Source organism: Leopardus geoffroyi, chromosome A2 (assembly GCF_018350155.1).
Source record: "Leopardus geoffroyi isolate Oge1 chromosome A2, O.geoffroyi_Oge1_pat1.0, whole genome shotgun sequence".
NCBI lineage: Eukaryota > Metazoa > Chordata > Mammalia > Carnivora > Felidae > Leopardus > Leopardus geoffroyi.
In genome coordinates, this window is record NC_059331.1 from 114,789,402 (window position 1) to 114,813,512 (window position 24,111).

The 24,111-nt window shown below is 39.0% G+C and overlaps 1 protein-coding gene across 2 annotated transcripts in view; it reads right to left on the bottom strand.

Annotated features, from left to right (window-relative positions):
• Positions 1-24,111, bottom strand: part of RAPGEF5 (Rap guanine nucleotide exchange factor 5) — a 233,780-nt gene that overhangs the window by 37,231 nt on the left and 172,438 nt on the right. For both annotated transcript variants that reach the window (XM_045495057.1, XM_045495058.1), the window contains 5 exons: positions 11,771-11,849; positions 6,637-6,781; positions 5,361-5,458; positions 3,181-3,211; positions 2,137-2,215 (listed from right to left, as the gene is read on the bottom strand). In XM_045495057.1, coding sequence (XP_045351013.1) covers positions 2,137-2,215; positions 3,181-3,211; positions 5,361-5,458; positions 6,637-6,781; positions 11,771-11,849 — 432 coding nt within the window. The remainder of the gene's footprint in view (positions 1-2,136; positions 2,216-3,180; positions 3,212-5,360; positions 5,459-6,636; positions 6,782-11,770; positions 11,850-24,111) is intronic.

A 24,111-nucleotide genomic window follows, 5' to 3' on the forward strand; every position in this document is an offset into this window, starting at 1 on the left:
ACGTCATCAAGACCTGGTAAATGGACTTAGGCTTCCCAAACTGTCATGAGAGACCCATGTGATACAAGTGTGTGCTCATGGTGGAGATGGCCTGACCCCAGCACAGTAGCATTTGTGGTACACAAAGTGTAATTTCTTTCAGCACTACTGAGCTTTCCCAAAGCAATATATTAAGGTACCTAACTAATAAATTTTTATGTGACATTCCACTTGTGGATAGTCACAGTGGCTCAATCGGGAATACTGCATTTTGCTGTTAGACTTCTCACAAGCTTATCGAAAAAAATCTGCCGGCTTGCCATGGTTTTTGTGCTCAGGTTTCTTGAGCAGTTAATAAGGATGTCCCTGAGCAAGATGGTGATGAGTATGGTTTCCAAACAGAAGTCCGGTTTGTAGCCCTTTAAGTTTCATTTTATTGTCTGCAGTGCAAATAATTATTACTAGGACATCATCACTATCAAGGTGAATCAGGGTCCTGGAAAAAAATTTCTTTATGATTTGATAGCAGAAATTGCTTAATAATAGTGGAGATAATTGATACATTATTTGCTTCTTATCCCAGCTCTGAATGTATAAAACACTAGCTTCTTTCAAAAAGATAATACACTTAGGTATTCTTCTCTACCACTTTGCAAATTATTTCCACCATATTGCATATTATTTCTCATTTTATGTAAAAAAAATAAAGGGGGAGGGTGCGTTTCCTAGAGAAATCTTATAAGCAATTTAAATGGCTCCACAAAAATAAACCCAGGATTGTTTCCACAGAAATGCAAATGAAGCAAAAACAAACAAACAAACAAACAACTATGAGTTTATGTGTATAAACCTCAAAGTAAATACGCCGCCAGAAGGCACTGACAACATTTTGGTTTGGGTTCTGTTGGGTAGGTCACTAAAACAATAGCATCTAACAAATAGCTGTTTTATATATGTTGTCAACAGACTTGTGAGAGACACAAAGCTTTTTGCTTTCACAGAAAAATAAAATTTTTGAACCAGACAAAATCCTGCAAAACTGCTACATATGAGCAAAGTTTACAGCTTACTTATTAATAAACTGACAAACAAAAAGAGGCTGGGGGTCTGGAAATACTTAACGCTCTTTGAAACTCAGTTTGGGAAATTTTACGATTAAATTGTAAGACAAACAAGCATGGAGGGCCTGCAACTAAGGAATTAGGAGGTAAGCTAATTTTTTTTAAGCTTCCACTTGTTATAGACCATACTTCTTATGCCCCATTACCAGCAGCATTATATACTAACACTACATAGCACAAGAAGCATCCATGTGACGTTTTGTTGTGTGTTGGAGAAGCTGAGCAGATATTAAATGTGCACACATAGAATTTCAGCACATACTGAGAAGTGGGCTAAAAGAGAAAGTCTCCCAGTCACTATAGCATGAATGTTTCAATTATGTTTCCCCAGGTTCTGTACTTCACTCAACCTTGGTGCAAACGGGAGGAAACCATTTCCTGTTCTGTTACAAGAGAGTAACACAGAATAGTGTGTAAGCACCTTCTGGGGGCTGCAAGGCTGTCTCCCCTGATGCTGAGCGAGCAGCTGCCTTCAGGGTGGGTCACAAGCCCTCTCACTGACCCTCTCACTGAGCAGCGCTGGCACAGGGCGCACGGGGCATGCGGCACTGCCCGGCACAGTCTGGCCACGCAGGGATTTCAGTGCATTTCCTTTCCTTCGCTATGCTCGCCAAGAGTTTCTTCTCTAAATCCCAGGGAATGACTCCGCCAATTCCCTGCACGGTAGCTTTAGTGGACCTTCTAGTCAGTCACAGGCAGTGGGCTGACAGATTATGGGAGAAAGCGGCTAAGAGGAAAAGGAAAATTCCCGGCAATTTTGCGCCTCTCCCTAAGAAAGTTGGGAAGCTCTTTTGCAGGCTCCTTTCCTTCCTTCTCAAATTGAAAATGTCCTTGGCCCCTGGGACACTGCTGTATGGTCAAGACAACTGTAACACTCAAAGCAAGAAAATAAAAACCATCCTGTGGGGTCCTAAGGTGCTTGTCACAGGGTGTGACTGTTGGAAACGCTAAGGGCAGGCCGATGCATTACTGCTGGAGAGTGAGGGTGACTGACCTCTGCTCCACCCACCCCAAACCCTCACAAAATCATACTCACTTTCCTCTGTTTCAGTCACAGTTCCTCTATGCTGGAGCCAGTTCTCCTTAAGACTGAATTGGTGGAAAAGGGCTTTATTCTGTGAGAAGTGAGAAAGAGAACAATGAATGAATGCATTCCTGCCCTTTGGAAAAACCACAGCTGCTTACAGCATGTTCCAGAAGAGCTAGCCAATTTTTCTTTCCTTCTTTCTTTTTTTTTTTCTTTTTAATATGAAACCCACCCATCCAATCTTAGAGGAATAAATAGGGAGTTGCCTCTATTAACGCATGTGGAGGTGGAGATTCTGAGCAACAAGACAGATCCGGCCAAAGCCAGAAGCAGGCAAAAAGCCCCTATAATTATTCTAGCAACATGCTGGAGAGGGGTGGCATGATTTTCAAACTTTGGCTGCTGCAAAAATCCATGTATACTTCTCTAGACATCCCAACATCAACCGTGCTTGTGGATCAAGGAGTTCTGGATAAAGCAGGGGACAAAGTTGCATACTTCTGCTGTGGCACTATGACTTGCTTAAGGGAAATAAGTAGATTATTCATTGTAATTCTCCACTTGATAGATCAGCTTCTACAAAACCTGTGCCCGACAGTTCTTGGTGCATTTCCCCTTCAAGGTGAATAGGAAACACGTTCTTTCTTGCTACCATTTCTCCTTTTGTTGGGTTGAAAAGGGCAAAGCTTTTGCTTACTCGACTTCCTCATGCTTGCAGTCAAGATTCTTGCCTGCATTTTTTTTCTTTTTTCTTTTCCCATCAATAGTTCAAATTCAAATTTGTATGATTCTGGGAACAGTGGGGCAACTCTAAGACTCCAAAAATACTCAGAACGACAAGTCAAGGGCATATGGGTACAACTGGATCTGTACTAGCACAGGGAAACTGAAGTGAAGCAGGAAGGTGCTCGCAAGGTCTAGCCCCAGGCTTCCCTGCCTGCCCCTGTTCTGCTGGAGGCAGCACTCATTTTCATTATGAAGAAATGCCAGTGAGGCAAGGCAAGGTCTCCAAGCTTGATGGCCCCATTTCAGAGAGAGAGAGGTCTGCCTCACCTTCCTTTGTGGTGAATATTCATCTACAGTGCTGAAAGGAAAAAGGACAAGAAGTCAGTCTTTGTCCCAAACCCTGTGTAATGCAATGACTGTCACAGAAGACTACTTTTCAGGTACTGGGCAGAGGTTTTCTGCTTTTCAAAGAGATAAAACCCAGTATTCATTAGGTCACTAGGTAGAACACCCTTGACATTGGGCTCTGGATTTTAAGCGAACCAGGAAGAAAAGATGCCATCTACTCCACAGGCATATTTTACTTTCTACCCACAGAAAGTGAATGCTGAGGGAAGAACTGGATTTATTCAGTCCACAGAAACTCTTAAGTTTTCTCATATACTGATGGATTTTAAGTGAAATTATTGTGCTTCAGATAGTTAAGTCAACGCAAGGAGCATCTTTTCCAGAATGTTTCCCTGTGTGGTGGACATCCAGCAGGTCCCCAGCTCAAATCTTCTCCCAGAATTAAGAGATCATCTTCTACCAAAGAGGCAAGAGTCATACCTTATATCGTTTTCTTATTTTAATTAATTATTTCACATTTTATGTAAGTTTTTTTAATGGGATATATCGAGTTCCATTAGTACATCTAATGCATGTAAATGTATTAAGCCATGAATTAAAGTTTCTCAAGGGTAACAAGGCCTGTCTTGCAGCAAAGAACAGCTTCCATGTGGAGGATTATTCTGATGTAAAGGTTCTTTTTCTTTTCTGTTTCATGTGTTTGTTCACAATCTCATACTGCTCTTAGGTGATGGGGGCTTCTTGTGGTGTAGACTGTGACAAAGGAAGACCACCCAAATTTACAACACGTGTTTCTAACACCGTCCTAAACTGCATCTCATTTCTGAATTTCTAAGTGTGATTTTCACGATTGAGGACGAAAACTTCCACGTGATTTGTTTGTGCCCTAAAATTAATTTATATAGACACTTAATTTGCAACAGGATCTCTCTTTACTAAAATTAGGTCAGGCTTTAAATTTCAAATTAGTCATCTGAGAGGCCTGAATTAACATTTTCTCTGAGAAGTGCCTTTGTGACTTCTGAAATCTTAATAGAAGTTTCTCACAACTTGACACACATGTATTTCATGTTTACTATGTACAAACTACACTGTAAATCAGAGAACAGTTTTTCCCTTCAGATTAACGTTGCAGCTGTATCTGAAAACTGAATAATGACTTGATGCTTTCATTTACCAAAATTAATAAGGAGGGTCAGTGGTTAAGTCAGGTATTGGCAACTTGAAAGACTAATGATAGATACCTCAGGGATACTTACACATGCCAAAAGTCATTGAGTAAATGTTTTTTTTTTTTAAATCTTTCTAAACTGATAAAGAAACCTCAGGGAATCCATAAAATGGAGCTTTAAACATGCTTCGTGACTTGCTGAAACCTGCCTATAAAATTTTTTTCCTTATTCCATCAGACATAGCTGTGAGCCCCCAAAACATCAAGTTAAATATTTATATTTTTAACATTAAATAACTTATTAAATAATTGCTTTTATGTACGAAGGTTGTTATGGTTTCTATCGTATTAAAGAGGGTTAAACAACATAGTCAACCACCTTAATTTTGTGTTCATTTTGATATAAAAACAAAATACACAATTTACTATAGAAAAGCTAAGGAATCAAGAAGGAATCCTGATTCAGAATGTTCAAGATGAATTTTAATGTTTTTTTAATGTTTATTTATTTTAGAGAGGTGGGGAAGGGGCAGAGAGAGAGGGAGACACAGAATCCGAAGCAGGCTCCAGGTTGTGAGCTGTCAGCACAGAGCCCGATGCGGGGCCCAAACACACGAACCATGAGATCATGACCTGAGCCTAAGTCGGATCCTTAAGCGACTGAGCCACCCAGGCATCCCTCAAGATGACCTTTTTAAGACATCCAGGGTGCCTGGGTGGCTCAGCTGGTTAAGCATCTGACTTCGGCTCAGGTCATGATCTCATAGTTCGTGGGTTTGAGCCCCACATCGGGCTCTGTGCTGACAGCTCAGAGCCTGGAGCCTGCTTCGGATTCTGTGTCTGCCTCCCTCTCTGCCCCTCCCCTTCTCGTTCCCTGTCTCTGTCTCTCAAAAATAAATAAATGTTTAAAAAATTTCTAAAACATCCAAATTTGATCACACTTGCTGCTTTCTTTTATTAATGGCAATACAGAAAATTAAATACTCACTGACGACGGTGCATTCCAAGTATCTTTTGAAATTCTTTCAGTTCTTTTTCAAGTATTGGATATTCATACACATCATCCAGTACATTCCTGTATATGGTCTGGGGGGGAAGAAAAGTGGCAGCTGAAATGCCTATTCTGTAAGGATTAAGACTGAGACCATGGTTACCCTGCTGAGGGAACAGGTGGAAAGCAGGGTTATACAGGGGGTTAAACCAGACATCTGTGAGATGCTACGTGGGATTCTACCTCCTAGCCCCTCACTCAATTGTGTGGCTCCCTCACAGCTTTCAGGGGCTTTAAGTAATCAATGCTGGAAACTTACAGGTCTCTGGAAGGCTACTCAAGAGTTCCGTGCCTATTCTATATTTAAAAAAATAATATCCACATCGTCATTTAGGAGGGAAAAAAATCGATTAAATTCTATTACCTAGTTGTTTTGAAAATAACATTAGTTTAGGCAGAGTTGGTTAAACCAATTTTTAAGTGGATGTCTAAATGACATCTGAATTTTGAAATCAAAGTGATTTCCTTCATGAGAGGCAAAATCAGTTTGAACACTTGTCTGAAATAGACCTGCTCCCTGCTCGAATTTCCATTCTACTCCTTCTCTGTGTTAGCCTGTACAGCTAATATGGCTTTGGTGGCCAAGGAATCCAATGGTCTACATATTGTCTCCAGAGAATCATCTGTGTGGAAAAGATATGGCAGCCTATGAACAATTAGAAAAATATATACATTTATCTAATTCCAAATGTAAGTCTAGGTTAGTACCCATTTTGCAAATTATTAGTGCATAAAATTCTCAAAATACACCATGGTCTGAAAAACTTTCATAATGCATGTATTGTCAATAGAGTTTTTAAATGATAGATAATTTTTCTTATCCAAATATTGTATATGTGGGACTGGTTAGTTCAAACTTAGAGTAAATCTCAACGTGTTAATACGGTCAAGTTTTCAAGTATGTTTTATTTTACCTACCTTAATTATTTCATCTGGAATCAAAATTCCCATGAATCATATAAAATAAACTTAAATGAGTGAATGTAAAACTAGCCCTTTCCATTTTTTCATAATGAATTCTTCACCATTAAAAAAATTTCTATGTGCAAAATACCAGGCCTCAAAAATCAAGACATTAATATTTTGAGTCACAGCTTGAACATTACATAAAAGTTGAATGACTACAATCTACAAATGAGATTTTTTGAAATGCATAAATGAAAATAAAATCAGTCATTTGGCATCAAAGAATATCTGGAAGTCACCAGATTACCTTTAAGAACATTTTGGAATGTTCGTCTTCATGTAACCAGTCTTTGTACAGAGCAATCCACTGGGACACGAGATGTAAGACCTTACGTTTCCGACAAGGAACATCTGAGTTTTCTTCTTTGCCTTGATACTTCTTAGCAGAATAGGTGCAAATGGTTAAGAAAGAATATTGCGTTCTTGGAAGTAAAAATATAAAGAGATCTATCTACTGTTCTCTCAAAATATGCTAAAGCGTTTTCCAAAGAATCTACAAGTATCTAAGCATGCCAGAGGAAAAGTATATGTGTAGGAAGAGCAAAAGTTATGCACTGGAAAGAGCTAAAGTAAGTAAACCCAGGAAATGATTTCTATGCGCTTGGTGGCAGGTCGTGAAGGTTAATTAGATGATTTGCACTGATAGCTGCTGACACAGTTCCATACAGAAGCATGGGTCAATGTCACCATGAAGAGATTCTAAGAGACCAATGAATTTCTTTTTTTTTTTATTTAAAAATTTTTAATGTTTATTTATTTTTGAGAGGGACAGAGACAGAATGCGAGTGGGTTAGAGAGAGGGAGACACAGAATCCAAAGCAGGCTCCAGGCTCTGAGCTGTCAGCACAGAGCCCGATGCGGGGCTCGAACTCACGAACTGTGAGATCATGACCTGAGCCGAAGTTGGACGCTCAATCGACTGAGCCACCCAGGCGCCCCCTTTAAAAAAAAAATTTTTTTAATGTTTATTTATTTTTGAGAGAGACAAAGACAGAATGCGAGTGGGTTGGGGCAGAGAGAGAGAGAGAGAGACCAATGAATTTCAAGAGTGGCTCCAAGAGATCTGGTGTCACTACATAGGTAGACACTTGCCATAAAAGTTGGATCAGAACTAGACCAGGTATCCTCTGATCTTCAGAAATCCACAATTTATAAAACCAGTTACTTCTCAAGTAGTCCCAAATGAGCACAAAGTTCTGGAGCATAATTTGTGATATGATTTAAATGCCCAACCCCAGGAATTTTCTTGGAAAAAAGGGACTGGATAAATGTGCAGACACAATTAAAAAGGACTGCTGATTTTCATTTTCACTGGAATGAAAAAAAATACAACAAGAACAAACTAAATGCTTCAAACTCTGTGGATAGTTAACTAAATTATCACATATGCATTAATAGGCTATTCTACAGCCATAAAACTGATGACCTTATAGTGCATTTACTGACAGTGGATGTTCACAATGTATTGTTGGGCGCTTGGGTGGCTCAGTCAGTTAAGTGTCCATCCGGTTTCAGCTCAGGTCATGATCTCACTGTTCGTGAGTTCAAACCTGGCATCAGGTTCTGCACTGACAGTGTAAAGCCTGCTTGGGATTCTCTCTCTCCTTCTCTCTCTGCCCCTCCCCCACTTGCTCTGTCTCTCTCTCAAAATAAATTAAAAAAATTAAAAAACAAAAAACACACCATGTATTGTTGAGTACGAAAGCAAGTGAGAAAATATGATGGGATGATCCATTTCTGTTAACTATGCTTATTTATATGAAAATTTTCATTACCTGGAATAATATATATTGAAAGTTAACAGTGGCTTCTCAAGGTAATGAGATATCAGAGTACCTTAATTTTTATTATACTCATAAATATTTCCTAATTTGTATACAGTGACCGACCATGTGTTAACTATGCTGTTAAAATTGTATAAAAAGAACAACCTCAAAAGCAACGTGTTTAAGCCACAGGAATGAGACAGAAGCTTCGCATTTTCCAAACCAATCTAGTGTTTTTATTCTCCAAATGATCATTTATGACTATCTTGAATACAATGGAAAGTTAAATCAGAATAGGAAATGCTATGATTCCAAGGACAGATAGGCTTTGGGGTTGCTAGACAGGAATCTACACTCTTTAATGCTGATACATAATTGCAAAATAGAAACATCTATTTCAGCCTTTGTAAATATTTTAAAACATATTTCAGCCACTGTCTCCCAAGTCTGCAAAAACACATTAAGGACATTTGATTTTTTTTTTTATTTCTATCTGTGAAATAAACTCAGGCAAACACACAACCAGTTAAAGCTTCTATTTTTTCCTGGTTTTTCCCTAAAAAGGCAAAATATAATGATTTATATCCTTCATTATTTTCACTTGTACAGATATCAGGTTCTTCTTTTATTGTGACTATCATGGCCTGACTAATATAAAGAAAACCTAGAAAATTAGGAAGTACTAACAGCTTCTTTCTTTTAGGTCAGCATGTGTAGTCAAGAGATGAGCTTTTTAGTACCACTGCATCTATGTTCTACAATTATGGACTTGGAGGACAAAGCAAGTTCAGGGACTGACAGTTCAGCTGCTCCTCTCCATTCACAGTTACTACCACTTATTTGCTTAATCTTGTTCTTTCTGCAAGATATATCTATATCTATATCTATATCTATATCTATATCTATATCTATATCTGTCTAGATATAGACATAGATAGATAGATTTTTTTTAATGCTTATTTTTCACAGAAAGAGAACAAGCAGGGGAAAGGCAGAGAGAGAGGTGACGGAGGAGCTGAAGCAGGCTCTACTGGGACAGCAGAGAGCCCGAAACAGGACTCGAACCCACAAATCATAAGATCATGACCTAAGCCCAAGTCAGACACTTAACTGACTGAGCCACCCAGATGCCCCAAGATATATTTTTAAAAATGTTTACCGATTAAATTTAACATTTGGATTATTCTGTTTTCTGTATCAGGGTATATTACTCTTACACATTTTTCCCATGCTAGATTATATTGATTTATAAATGTAGCTGGAGGAAGGGAATAGTGGGAAGGCACTGGATAAGATTTACTTTCAGTGTAATGCACTGACCATTAGCTAGACTAAACCTGTGAGTTCACATAATGCCCTTGATGATGATAAAACCTGAAAAGTATAAAATTCTATCACTGTAAAAGTACCCATCTAAGATATCCAAAAACAGTATAAATGGCTCTAATCTGTAAATAATAGTTAAAAAACATGGGGGACAAACAAAATATAATTCAGACCACTCTTAGAAGGTGATAGGAGGATATATAAGATATCTTCACTAAGGTGTACCAAAAAATCTCTTAAATTAAATATGGATGCCATACTTTTGTTTGTGGTTCGTATTATTTCACAAAAAGCAGAGTCTGCAAGTATACTGAAATAGTCATGTAGGAAGACTCCTGACTTTAAAATGTTATGGATTTCATAAGTTTTGATAATTAGTAACAAGACTGCTAAGAATCTGAACTAAAGTTTCATATACAATGTCTTAGTGACCTCTGGGTAGCTCAGCTGGTCACGCGTCCGACTCTTGATTTGGGCTCAGGTCATGATCTCATGGTCGTGAGATCGATCCCTGCATCGGGCTCCTCGCTGAGTATGGAGCCTGCTTAAGATTCTCTTTCCCTCTCCTTCTGCCACTCCCTGGGGCACACAGTTTCTCTCTCTCTCAAAAAATGTCTGTCAAAGACTCAAAACATGCTTATGGTAAAGTTTTAGAGATTCTTCAGAGAAATTTTATGATGCATTATATTACTTAGTAACAATCACAAATTATATTAGGATCATATTTAAAAACAATGATTTGAAGGCATTTATTTGCTATAAAACAAACTATGTTGTTTAATAGATGGTAATACTTTTGGGAAAATGTTAGCATTAAAATGTAAAAGAAACTAGCTCATTGATATTTTCCTAAAACACTTTTAATAATTTTTTTAATGTTTATTTATTTTTGAAAGAGGGCAAGCAGGGAAGGGGCAGAGAGAGGAGGACAGAGAACCCAAAGCTGTGCGCTAAACAGCTGTGAGCCTGATGTGGGGTTCGAACTCATGAACCACGAGATCATGACCTGGGCTGAAGACGCTCAACTGACTGAGCCACCCAGGTGCCCCTAAAACACTTTTAAAGTGTAATTCTGAAATTATTACAGAATTTCTTAGTAATACCCACTTGAGAGCTGTGGAAGAAATCTGGTTTAGAAATTTTCCAAATTCAAAACTGCTAATTTTTCAAGATCAGTTTTATGAACTAGTTCTATAAAGTTCCACAAGATCTGTAGCTTTGTGTGCTCTTATGATAACAAAGCACTAAAAACGAACCACCATTTCTAGTTAACGTATTATTAAGAGAGATTTTATTTCAATTATGCCCTTTATGGAGTTTGAAGGTATTCTCTTAAGCAGGAAAAGGCTGTAAAGTAGGGGAGAAATAGAACAATTATTTAACAGGAAAAGAATATTGCTAAGACCATTACCATCGAGGGCTCAATAAAACCTAGGTATACACACACACACACACACACACACACACACACACACACACACACACAAATCTGTCTTTCCGAAAATGTTCACATGGGCTCAAGTGGAATCTTCAGTTTAGTTTGGTAAAAATCTGACAGTTACCAGGCTTCTTAAATGCTTCTGAAGCACCTTCCTTGAACATTGTGAGTCAAGAGGCCTGTGTGGAAACTCTTGAGTAAATTTACTTGGCTTGGCTTTTTGGCCTTTCCTCTGTTGCATCCCTTCTAGTTAATGCATCAAATCATAAAGCTTCCTTAACTGGTCATTAACCTTCTAATCCCATCCATCATTCTAACAGCACATGTCTTCACAAAGCTCTGAAGAGACAGCAGTTGATTCCAGGGCGTAGTTTAGACCTCCCACATGGGGGACAGCTGGTCTGATCCCGGACTTGTGGAGAAACGTGCCATCATGTGTGTACATTCTCTTGCACAAGTCCTCTGGCACTAACCGCTGGTACGAACCTCTGGCATGAACTCACAAGTTCACTTACTGCCAATCCGCTCAGCCTCTTGACTCTGGGGTACACCCACTATGCTAAACTTACCTCCAGTTCTCTAAAGTCTTGAGACCTATGTTGGAAGAAAACATAATACAAACAGTACAATTTACCCATGACCTAGAAGGTGAAAACAGCAGCCCTGCTTTCCAGCTCCCCCTGTCAATTCTGTCTTGTGTCGTCTTTTACCTTGGATATCATTACATTAATATTTAACATATCCACACTCTACAGAGGGGCTGAGGAAATTAGGAAAGGCAGTTAATTACTAATGCGAGACATCGGTCTGAAGGGAAGCCGACACAGCATCCTGAAGTTAATGAAGGATATTGCCTTAGTAGCGCCTGGCACAGGTCATCAGTTGTCATGAAGACCGTGTATGTGAGAAGGAAGTCATCAAGGAGGGTCTCTGAGAAGCAAGAAAAACAAACACAAGGTAAGCAAACCAGTGATAAGAGGGACAACTGCTTCTCCAGCCTCTAAAACAGTGTGTGGCAGAAACATGATACGTGGTGGTGGGTGTGGGAGGGGTTAGGACAGGAGAATTTTAGCCACAAAATACATCATTTATTCAAGTTAAGATTTTTTAAACTCCTTACACAGAATACCTCAAGCTATGAGGTAATTTTTTTTGCAAGGCTCTCTAAACATACTTTTGTCATCTTTTTTTACTCCCTAAAACATCATTTACTTCTGTGGGTAAAGACGTTATGGAAAACCAATACATAATAAAGTCTTTTGAAAAATAAATTTTACAATATTTCTGGGGTATATACTCCAATCCTACAGGAAATGAAGCCTGCATGTTTTAATAAATTAAGGTTTTCTATTACCTAAGTCTAGGGCAAGAACAATGGATAATAAATTGGATAATAAACTTAGAGAACACAGATCAGGTTCCAAGACCATTCACCTTTCTCTTTCAAAGGCATCTGTAAGAAGTTGGGAAAGTGGCAGGTGATGTTGTTACTGCTATGGAGAGAGAGACAGAGTTAAGTCTCACTAAAAATGGGAACAGGTATAATGTATCACAATATGCTCCTTCCCAATCCCTTTCCTACCTCCTCAACCAATAAAAACAAGTTTGATTTGTTTTTCTCTCTTGCCTCTTGGCCGTGAGTGTTCTAAGAAAAGTGCAGCTTACATGTCATATGGAATACCTAAACAGGCAAACTCTCATCCCCCAATATCACTTCCAAATTGATAGAAAAAAGATTACATGTAGAATGCAAAGTAGGGCTCTGGCCATAATAGTCTTTATCCACCCTCCTTAACTTAAAATTCATTTTACTATATGATTTCATTTTCATGTCCGTTACATTCTGGCCATCAAATTTCTAGATAATTGAAATAGCATTAAGTTGTGAGACTAATGAGCCTGTATACTCAATAGCATTTAAGCTCTCTAACTGCTACTCTTAAGTATGTAAGTAGAAAGAATTGCCCAGTATAGAGCCCTGTAGCTCTATGTTGAAGACTGGAAAAATTCCAGAATTTTTATAAATAACCAATAACATTTACTGTAAAAGTTGATCCATGTGAAACAACAAAGTTTACGAACACAAAACTCTGCTATAAAGAGGTAGTAAATGACATCTACAGTCCTATATCAGTTGTCCCTGCTTCACTAATTCTGTTTTGTTTGGTTGCAGAACATCAAGATAATCCTGATTTACACAAATAAGTGGCAAATGGTAATGTTTAAAAAAAAAAAAAAAAAAACAAGCTTGCTTTCTAATTGCAAAATGCCCTTAAGTGAAATGAACCATAGATGTTAAGGAAAAGTATTAAGAAAGGTTTTTTTCAAAGATATTTATTTACTTATACTAAGTAACACTATTCTTTATTAAAAAATGAGTTTGACAAATGGCGCCTATACAGTAAAATAAGCCTACACTTATAATGTTGTATCACACTGCAGTATGTTAACAATCACTGTTCCAACTTACTATTTCCTGTAAAAGTAAGTTCTCAAACAGATGTGTCTGGGCCTCAGTAGGCCTAAATTAAGATCTATACACTGTAAGTGTGTAAGGGGAAAGAACAGCCCAGTATAGAGCTTTACAGGCAACTGTGGCGATGTGGCTGGTTGGACGATTTAGTGTGAGCGCACACACACATCCTATATTCACAGAAGAGCCAGGAGCTCTCCACTAGAGCGCCTGCTTACAAAAGTCACTGGCAAACTCTGACTTTCAATGTAATTTCCAAATTCACAGAAGAGATTCCATCTCTACACGTGCATCTACGCATACACAACAAAGGCGGGAGAAGGTTTACTCTAAGACCTGCCCCAAAACTAGTTAGTCTGGCAGCGTAAGTTCATTGCTTGGTTATCCTAATGGAAAGTTTGAAATATACTTTTGAAACTCTGCGTCCTTTATCACGGTTTTTAAAATAGTTTCAATAGGGGCGTCTGGGTGGCTTAGTCAGTTAAGTGTCTGACTCTTGATTTCAAGCTCAGGTCATGATCTCATGGTTTGTGAGTTCGAGCCCTGTGTCTGGGTTTGTACTGACAATATGGAGTCTGCTTGGGATTCTCTCCCTCTCTCTTGGCCTCTCCCCTGCTTGTGCTCTCTCTCTTAAAAATAAACAAACTTAAACAAAATAGTTTAATGGCATAATGTCTGAACCCTAGGATATTTTGAAATACAACTTGAGAACTATCGTATCACTCTGGGACACTATTGAACAGGGATGTTCCCAAAGTCTAACACTGCTTTGTACTAAATGTAGTTGATGAAAATCCTCAATGTCTTTGGTCTAATTAGAAATGGGAGTCTTTTTTTGCATACAATGTTAGATACAGGCAGCAAGAATCACAGAGTAGCCTAGAATCTATTTTAGGGTTCTCTGTGGGCCCTTATAGATCAGAGCCAACAATATACAGAAAGCACTGGGTGAGGCCCTGAGAACCTCATACACTCAGCATTCAAAATGCAGGTTCAGTCTCTCTGGGATGTTCTTACACTTAGCTAATTTAAGGAGGCTGGAACTATTCTCTAATCAAAATTTACTCCACTAGCAACTGAAATTAGAATGAATGCCATTAAACTTTGACATAACCAATCATTCCATTCTGGAACAGCCTTAGATAATGAACTGAGTGACTCTAAGATTCTGGTTGTATGGTGGCGAAACCATTTGGCATTCAATTCAACTAATCAGCTCACACATGACAATATTTTGTTAAGGGCTTTGACCCAGAAATGCTTTCCCCTAAGCTTCTGCTATATTTAATATTCAACAGCATTTACCTAATTATCTCCTTGCCATAGAAATATTAATTAAAATAAAAACAATGAGGCTACATGAAAACATCTCTGGTTAAAACCCTACTAAATAGCTAAAAATCCTAATGAATACAACAGTTTCTCAATACCCTTGATTCACATCTTTCCCTACATAACATATTGTTATGAAATTTTTTTTTATGTATAAAGATCTTTCCCTTCTTTTTCAGCATTGGTATTTTTTGCTGCACATGAAAGTAAATGAATGATATAATCAAAAGGACACACTTCAGATAAAAATGCATTTTATAACAGCCATGTTTCAAAAAAGGCTGTCCCATGGCATTTAGGGCTATTTTTAGAACCACAATGGCTACATAAATGATCCCCTGAAGACTATTAGCCAACAATAGCCATTTAGAAAGAGTAGCAAATCCACTGGCATCGACATTAAAACACTATAATTATCTATTATATTATATAATGCTTAATTAATAGTAATTTAAGACTTAGGCAGAAAAGCACCTTTGTGTATAAAAATATCTCTCATTTAAACAATTTCATAGTTGCCATATACACTAACATTCTGAATAAAAAGATATATTCATTTTGCTTTCCAACTCTGTGAATACCTAGGTATTAATACACAAAAAGCTTTCCTTTGAAATTCTAATCATTAAATCAATCACTAAACCGAATCCCAAATTCTTAACTCATCACTGACAAAAATATTCAGCCATCCTTTTTGGAATACTACCCCCCCACACAACATCCCTCCCCCCAAATAAAAGAATATTTATGTTGTGGCTTTTTTAAATATAGGAAGTACTCTTGCAGTATAAAAGAAACATACTGATAACATACTTATGTTATGTACTTATCATAAGTATGTATGTACTTATCATACTTATCATACTTATTGCTGGAAAGCAAATACTATTGCAGTTTTAAACACTATGTTCACTTGAAATAAAATATGTCAATGTGTGGTCAAAATCTAAAGCTTTGATAGAAATGTCTCTAATATTCATGTCTATTATTCACCATAATGATGTTAATATGGGACTTTATCATCTGTTACTGTTTTCATTTTAAGGTGTAAGACAAGAATTGTCTGTTTCTATTTGATCTTATTTGAATTTATTTTTTTCTTTTAAATTTTTTAAATGTTTATTTATTTTTAAGAGAGAGACAGAGAGACAGAGTGTGATTGGGGGAGGGGCAGAGAGATAAAGAGATACAGAATCCGAAGCAGGCTCCAGGCTCTGAGCCATCAGCACAGAGCCTGATGTGGGGCTGGAACTCAGAACCACGAGATCATGACCTGAGCCGAAGTCGGTTGCTTAACTGACTGAGCCACCCAGGTGCCCCATGAATGTACTTTTCTTTTATGCAAAAATTAAAGTATTTTCTCATTCTCATTTTAAGTGTATCAAGCACTCAAAATTTTCACTTCTGTAAAACATAAATGTTTCTAGAGCACCCTAAGACTTGTGTCAGGTGGACTAGTGATCAGTTTGGTACAGATCCTTTTTACAGGGTTCTGTTATGTAAATGTAGTCAAATAAGAGAAACTGATCTAAATGTCTCAAAAAGGTCTAAGCTTAATGTTTTTTTCTGGGGGTGGGGGGTGGGTATAAGTGAATAGCCAAGAAAGCAAATGATAAAAATTTTGACAGACAACTGCCTTTAGTAGCTATTTAATCTAAGTATGGTAATGTGAATATTCAACATTTCTATACTAACCCATATTCCCTAAGTACTATTAGCAGTTTTGTTTCACATGTATTTCTACTTCAGATGCAATGGAATTTAAGGCACTTTAAATATGTTCTACTTTAACCTTGATTTCAAGAAGCCAAAAAAACTTTGTACATAAAAGGTCTCATTTCTGGCCCTGGAATGCTACAACTTGCCATTATTTTTTGAGAAGCAGTGCCAAAATGTACCATGTAATTTGATTAAGCACAAGTTAAAAAAAAAAAAAAACTAATGTTCATGATTGAATCACAGGTTAAAGTGCTATGCTGTTAAAAATATGCTTCTCTCTCAATGAATTTTCCATTTCTGAAAGCGATATTAATGACCTCAAATGCAGCTGTTTACCACAGCTTCTAAACTCACTCAATTCCTATATACTTTTACAGTTCTACCAGAGTATTCCTTAACTATTCTAAAGCCACCAAATCTTGAGCTCTAATTTTAGTTTTCAATATTGATCACACAAGAAACGCTTATTCACTTAATGCTGTTTCTATATCGAATCTGTCTGAAAAGTCACCTCTTTAATGACAGGAGCTTCCTCCAGACAGAACTTGGGTGGCACTCTTCAAGTAACGAAATCTATTTTACCTTGTAAAATTTGGTTTTGGAATCCCATCATTCTTTCCTAAGGAAAGAGTATACCAAAAATTATGTTCTTAACTGTATTACATTGCACATGCTGCCTTTTACAAATGTCACTAAAAGGAGCATGGACTAATCAACACAGGGCTTGCCTACCTTCTCCACACCAAGGGCCATGTTTGCAGGTCACCGTGGGGGTAAGGGAGGTGACAGGTCCCATGAGCTCCTACTGGTTCAGCCCTCAGCTGCTCTCAGTGTCCAGGCACAATTATAATTATAACCCATTTGTGGCTTGTGCATGCATGTGTCTGCTAAGCCTGCTGGGAGCTTAGAAAACAGTGTGAAAAATACAAAGGGAATCGGAGAGCTGAATTTCTACCCACTGTATGGCCTTAGGCATTGTACTTAACCTCTCAGGGCCTTAGTTAAGGCAGCTGTAAACTGGGTATCACACCCACACCTAGCAGAACTGCAGCCAGGATGAAACCGAATAATTTATCTAAAGCATCTGGCAGAGAACCTGAATACATCAGGCACTCAGTAAGTCCTGTCTGTTCTTTACTGTCATAAAATAGTATTTAGATCCTGTCCCAGTTCTCCAAACGCCACCCATCAACCAAGAAAAACCAAGTATTGAGAACTGACTATATATAAGACATTTGTTAAGAAGGGACTAGAGGGTAAGAGACAGGACAACACAAGAATGACCCACGGTTTCATGCTCATAATGAGTTAGGGAGTTGAGACATGTATCCCCAGGAAGTAAATTTAAAAGGTAACATTTCAACAGGGCAGCACAAATCATAAATGTTGCAGGGGACGAAGGAGACTCCAATATCCCAGGGAAGGTTTTACCAAACAGGTAGCATATGGGATGACCTCTGCACGTGTAAGAAGTATGGAGAAAGAGGTGAAATAAACATAAGCACGGAAGTGACTGGGGGTGGATCTGTGGCTGAGTCACAATCTTATGGTCTCTGCGCCTTCTCTAGCCCTTAAAGATGTTTTTTTGTTGTGTGACAGTATTTAAAAATCAGAAGATCTGGCAACACCAGGTCTGCATGTCCTACAGCAACCATGCTTTAGAGCTGAGTTGCCTTTTTCATGCTGGGCGTACCAGTTTATCATGGCTCTGCCCTCACTGGCTTCACTTATTCATATTAGCTGTCTGTGGACAGGCAAGTTCCTAAGTCTTGGTCTGGGGTATAGTTGTGAAACAGTAATGGAAGAGATCACATGGCCTAACTGAGAAATAAAGCTAGAAAGTAGGTTGGAGCCAATTCTGGAGGGTGTTTGAGCCTTAGAATAAGAAGCCTGGGGCTTGTTTTATAGAAAAGGGGAAATGAATGGAAATTTTCAAGAGGAGAAGTGACAAGAGATAGAGATTACACTTGCTCTATCAGGACAGTCAGGACAGTCACACTGGATAAAGGAAGAATAAGGAGAGGGAAGTTTACTTTAAATGCACTGAGTTTGAGTACTCTAAGGCTACTTTAAACGTTTATTTAATTTTGAGGGAGAGAGAAGGTGCACACGTGCATAAGAACCCGAGAGGGGCACAGAGAGGGGGATAGAAGATCCGAAGCTGGCTCAGCACTGACAGCAGTGAGCCTGATGTGGGGCTTGAACTCACAAACCATGAGATGGTGACCTGAGCTGAAGTCGAACACACAACCAACTGAACCACCCAGATGCCCCTACGGCTACTTTAAAGTGAAGATACTGGGTAAAAACATCAAAGACCAGAGCTTGCTAAAGAGGTCTGGATGATTATGAGAGCTACGGTAGGAAAAGAGTGGCTGGGATGACATTAAGTGTCATGTCAGATCCAGTGCGAGGGAGTTGTAAGCAGGGGTTTGAGGTGAGCTGGGGTGGATGTTCACATTTGGGCAATGCTAAGAGAATTCAGGAAGGAGGAAGAGAAGAAAGACACAAACAGGAGAACAGGGAGACATAAATGTCATAGAAGCCAAAAAGAAAGGACAAGTGGAAGAGAGCACAATGTGAGTGTCAAAAGTTGCTGGAGGGAGATTCATCAGCCTGACCATTCAAAGGTCACTGGATTTGGTGTGTAAATGGTCCCGGTCTGGGACACAGGGAGAGATGCCCCTTGGAAAACAGTAGGGGCATGCCCTTTTAGTCCTTTAGACTGAAAGGAACTACGGATAGTCAGATAATCAGCCCTCATACCATCTATCACACTGTTTTCCCCCAAAGACTCTTCTCGCAGTTATAGCTCATTGATCAGTAACAGCAGTTGCTCTCACAAATAAGCCGGGAGGAAAAATTTCTTCATGACCAATCCAAGTATCATTTTATTTAACACTATAGATTAGAACGTGGAAGTACCATGGGCATGGAGCTTTCAATACCTATCTGCCAGCATCTACCAACAAAAATTAATATCTAGTTGCAAGATGCACTCAGTCTAACATAGTCAACTGTTGGAGGTGCTCCATCTCCTATGATTAACATCACACAATACATTCTTAAAGATACAATCTAGGTTACTAAGTGCTTGTCAACTCAACATTCCAAAATTTCATGAGACAAAGAAAACACTAATTTAAACATTAAATCTTAAATTACAAGTCTGGGGCCTGGTTATTTCAAGCAATAACTCTAATACTGGATTCAACTTAGGACAAGGTATGATTTTTTATCTCCCAAGCACCAAGAAGAATCTCTATTACCAGCTTTCTTCCCAAACTTGAAATATATCACCATTCTGGATGTTAATTTTTCCACTCTGGAAATCAGAGGAGTAAAATTTTATTTATTTTTTTGTTTCTGCTTAACAAAAACTCTAGAGATACGAGAGAGAGAGCAAGAAAGAGAGAGGAGACAGAGAGAGAGAGAGAGAGAGAGAGAGAGAGAGCAGGGGAGGGGCAGAGAGAGGGAGACACAGAATCTGAAGCAGGCTCCAGGCTCTGAGCTGTCAGCACAAAGCCTAATGCGGGACTTGAACCCACGAACCACGAGAGCTGACCTGAGCCGAAGTCGGACGCTTCACTGACTGAGCACCCAGGCACCCCCAAAAATATGATCTTTAAGAAATTAAACACAATTAAACATAACTAAGCCTCTTTCTAAACAATCTGGCACAAGATCTTATATAAATTGAAAATGTCTAATATAAGAAAATTTACTTTACTCTAAAATTTCCTTTACGGTTTAGTCCATGTTTAAAAATGTTCCTAAGACAAATATTTCAACCAGTGACTGACAGCAGGGACACCTGTGTGCTCTGGGTTCCAGACCAGCCAGTGGAGCTCTTTTCAGTAACATATGGCTGCTTTCTTTCTCACTCCAGTGAAAGGGAGACTGGTGCATTACGGTCACCAAGGAAGGTTTGGTCACAACTGTTGAGTGAACACCTATGGCTTGGGGTTGAGCACTGTGCTCGCTGCTATGAAGAAGGCCCAGTTTTAAGGCCTCAACTTTCACAGGGTTTGGAATTTAATCAGTGACATCATAAAAGGACCACATAAGGCAGCCCACTAGCAGCAGATGAATATCCCATTCATGGGAATGTCTGACCAAACCTCCACCCTCTCTCCCATCATCCCCCACCCCCATCCAACACACGTTTTAGCCCTAGAGAACCCCAAATTTGCTTTGAACCTCACCTATTCCTTAGTGTGCCCCAGGAAGCCAAGGGTAGCATCTTTCTATGGGCAATGAGGAAAAGTAGGGAAGAGAAGATAGCTGTTCTGTTTCAACATAATGAAACAACCACCCTCGACTGACCACATACTGGGGGCTGTACCATGAGCTTTACCCACATGATCTGTGCTCCTCAAATTCTTTCTAGGAGGCAGGTCTTGTACTCTCTTTTGCAGAATGATGACATCGAGTCTGAGGTAAGTAAGGTGAAAAACTACTAAGTTGTTTCAAGTTAATATCAGAAGTCCCAAGGCAGGCTGATCCCCAGCACAGGATTTCACTGAACTCTGCTCTTCTGAGGCGTGAATCCAAATGGTCCATACTGGGGGTAAGGGAAATGGATGCACATGAACATCCACTGGACAGATGGACAGACATAGGAACTTGGCCTTTTTATTGGCCTTGAATTGCCAAAAATGCCCCTATAAAGTCATTTTCCATCTATGTGCCAGTATGCTGGAGTTCCTTTATGCCTACCCGAAATTTATTTTGTTTTTATTTTTTTTTTTTTTATTTTTTTTTTTTTAAATTTTTTTTTTTCAACGTTTATTTATTTTTGGGACAGAGAGAGACAGCATGAACAGGGGAGGGGCAGAGACAGAGGGAGACACAGAATCGGAAACAGGCTCCAGGCTCTGAGCCACCAGCCCAGAGCCTGACGCGGGGCTCGAACTCACGGAACGCGAGATCGTGACCTGGCTGAAGTCGGACGCTTAACCGACTGCGCCACCCAGGCGCCCCTTGTTTTTATTTTCTAGTGAACACCTGACAAACAGCAAATAGCTATATGGGATCAGCCAATTTCCTTTTCTAAAGGCAGAACTGACAATCACACGGGAGAATTAAGATAGTCCACAAACTTGGGGCGCCTGGGTGGCGCAGTCGGTTAAGCGTCCGACTTCAGCCAGGTCACGATCTCGCGGTCCGTGAGTTCGAGCCCCGCGTCGGGCTCTGGGCTGATGGCTCAGAGCCCGGAGCCTGTTTCCGATTCTGTGTCTCCCTCTCTCTCTGCCCCTCCCCCGTTCATGCTCTGTCTCTCTCTGTCCCAAAAATAAATAAACGTTGAAAAAAAAAAAATTAAAAAAAAAAAAAAAAAGATAGTCCACAAACTCCTAATGTTCTTAAGATGTTTTAATGGCCATTTACACATAATTCTATTTTAAAAGGTTGAAATGTAAAGGCAGAAACTGAAACAATGTTTTAAAATGGTCAAACCATAGGGGCGCCTGGGTGGCTCAGTCAGTTAAATGCCGACTTAGGCTCAGGTCATGATCTCACGGTTTGTGGGTTCAAGCCCTCCGTCAGGCTCTGTGCTGACAGCTCAGGGCCTGGAGCCTGCTTGGGATTCTGTGTCTCCCTCCCTCCTGCCCTTCCCCCATTCACACTCTGTCTCTCTCTCTTTCTCTCAAAAATAAAATAAACATTAAAAAAAATTTTTTTTAAAGGTCACACCATAAAACTCTTCCTTTCTTTCTAGATGAACTTTTCCATATTAAACATTACAAATACTGAGAATCATTAGTCACATTTTATTTTGTCCTTTCTTTCTTAAAAGAAAAGAACTGACTTCCACATCAAAGTCTTGGCTGTTCCTCACCTCTGTGACCACCTCTGCCTATCCCTCCAACATCTGGGTAAATAAGCCATTAAACATGTACTAACTGCCACTGGTTAAGATATTTTTGTCTTTCAGCTAAAGGCACTCATATAAATTCCTTTGTCTAAAATGGTTCTAATAAGTTAGTTTTATTTAGAAGTAAATATACTACTCACACATCTAAGAACACCCTTAGGCCTTTCTCACAGCATTGGAATCACAAGATTCATGGTGATCTGACCCACATCGAGCAGTTATGTTACAGGCACATAAGAGTCCTGAAATATCACCAAGAATATAGTAATACATACTATAAGCTATCTTTAGGAGAAGAAATTTAATGTGTGCTATTGTTAAACTTCATTGAAACCATAATATGTGAAATTTTTTTAATATATGTTTCATATGCTTTGTGAAAAATATTTCTAACAACTTGTAGGGAGAATTTTGGTGTGAAAGATGTAGAATTCTCAAACATGAATTCAGTGGCTCAAATCAGATACGAGAAAGGTACTTACTATTAAGTACTCTTTGCACGTTAATAATACATGAGATCACTGTCAATAGTCAGTGTTGAGAAGAGTACAAGAGCAAATCCAAACTATTTTATAAGCTTTAAAAAATGATCACACAGTGCTTTAAATCACAATACATTTATATTCCTTTGAAGAGAAGAAATATATAATCATGGGTGCACCTGGGTGGCTCAGTCAGTTAAGCGTCCGACTCTTGATTTTGGTTCAGGTGCTGATCACACGGTTCTGAGATCAAGTCCCCCATGGAGCTCTGTGCTGACAGCACGGAGCCTGCTTGGGATTCTCTGTTTCTCCCTCTACCCCTACACCCTGCTCATGCATGCACTCTCTTTCTCTCTCTCTCTCTCTCAAAATAAATAAACTTTAAGAAAAAAATATATATAATCATGGCCTGGGATCTAAAGTATCAAAACAAACTAACATAAGCTTCCATTTATTTATTTATTTATTATTTAAAACAATTTTTTTTAATGTTTATTTATTTTTGAGAGAGAGACATACACAGAATGCAAGCAGGGGAGGGGCAGAGAGAGAGGGAGACACAGAATCCAAAGCAGGCTCCAGGCTCTGAGCTGTCAGCACAGAGCCCAATGCGGGGCTCGAATCCACGAACTGTGAGATCATGACCCAAGCCAAAGTCGGACGTTCAACCAAATGAACCACCCAGGCACCCCCATAAGCTACCCCTTATAAAAATTACATACCACTTTTCATTTCTTTAGGAATCAAACTTTGATTTTTCTTGGCCATATTGCTCCCCAGATATTTTAAAACCAAACAACATATTCCTAGCTTCACCTGCAGCTAGATGTGGCTATGACTAAGATAAAAGCAGAAGCCGTGTGTGATGGGCACATGTCTTCTTGACCTGCTCCATCCTGCTATCTGGACTGGGATGCTAGCATCCCTCTTGATTTTAGGACATAAAGGCCAGACTCCAGGGACACTGGAGCGAAGAGCTGGAAGGAGTCTCAGTCCTGGCTGATTTCAGAGTGGCCTCACTAGTTCTACCAGCTCTATACTGCACTTATTTTTATTTTCACATGAGAGAGAAGTACCTTCCACCTTAAGTTACCATCCATCAGTTTTTCTGTTACATACAGCCTTCCTAATAACAAATAATAAATTAACAAATCATATACACACAAAGAGCATTTTCAGGAACTCAAACACATGATAAGCAGTGCTTCTCACGTTTCTCTATTATCAAAGCAGGAAAAGCACATTTAAGGAGAGATAAGTATTGTGAATTTATCCTGACCTCACTACCGTGGATTTCTAGAATATGCTGAT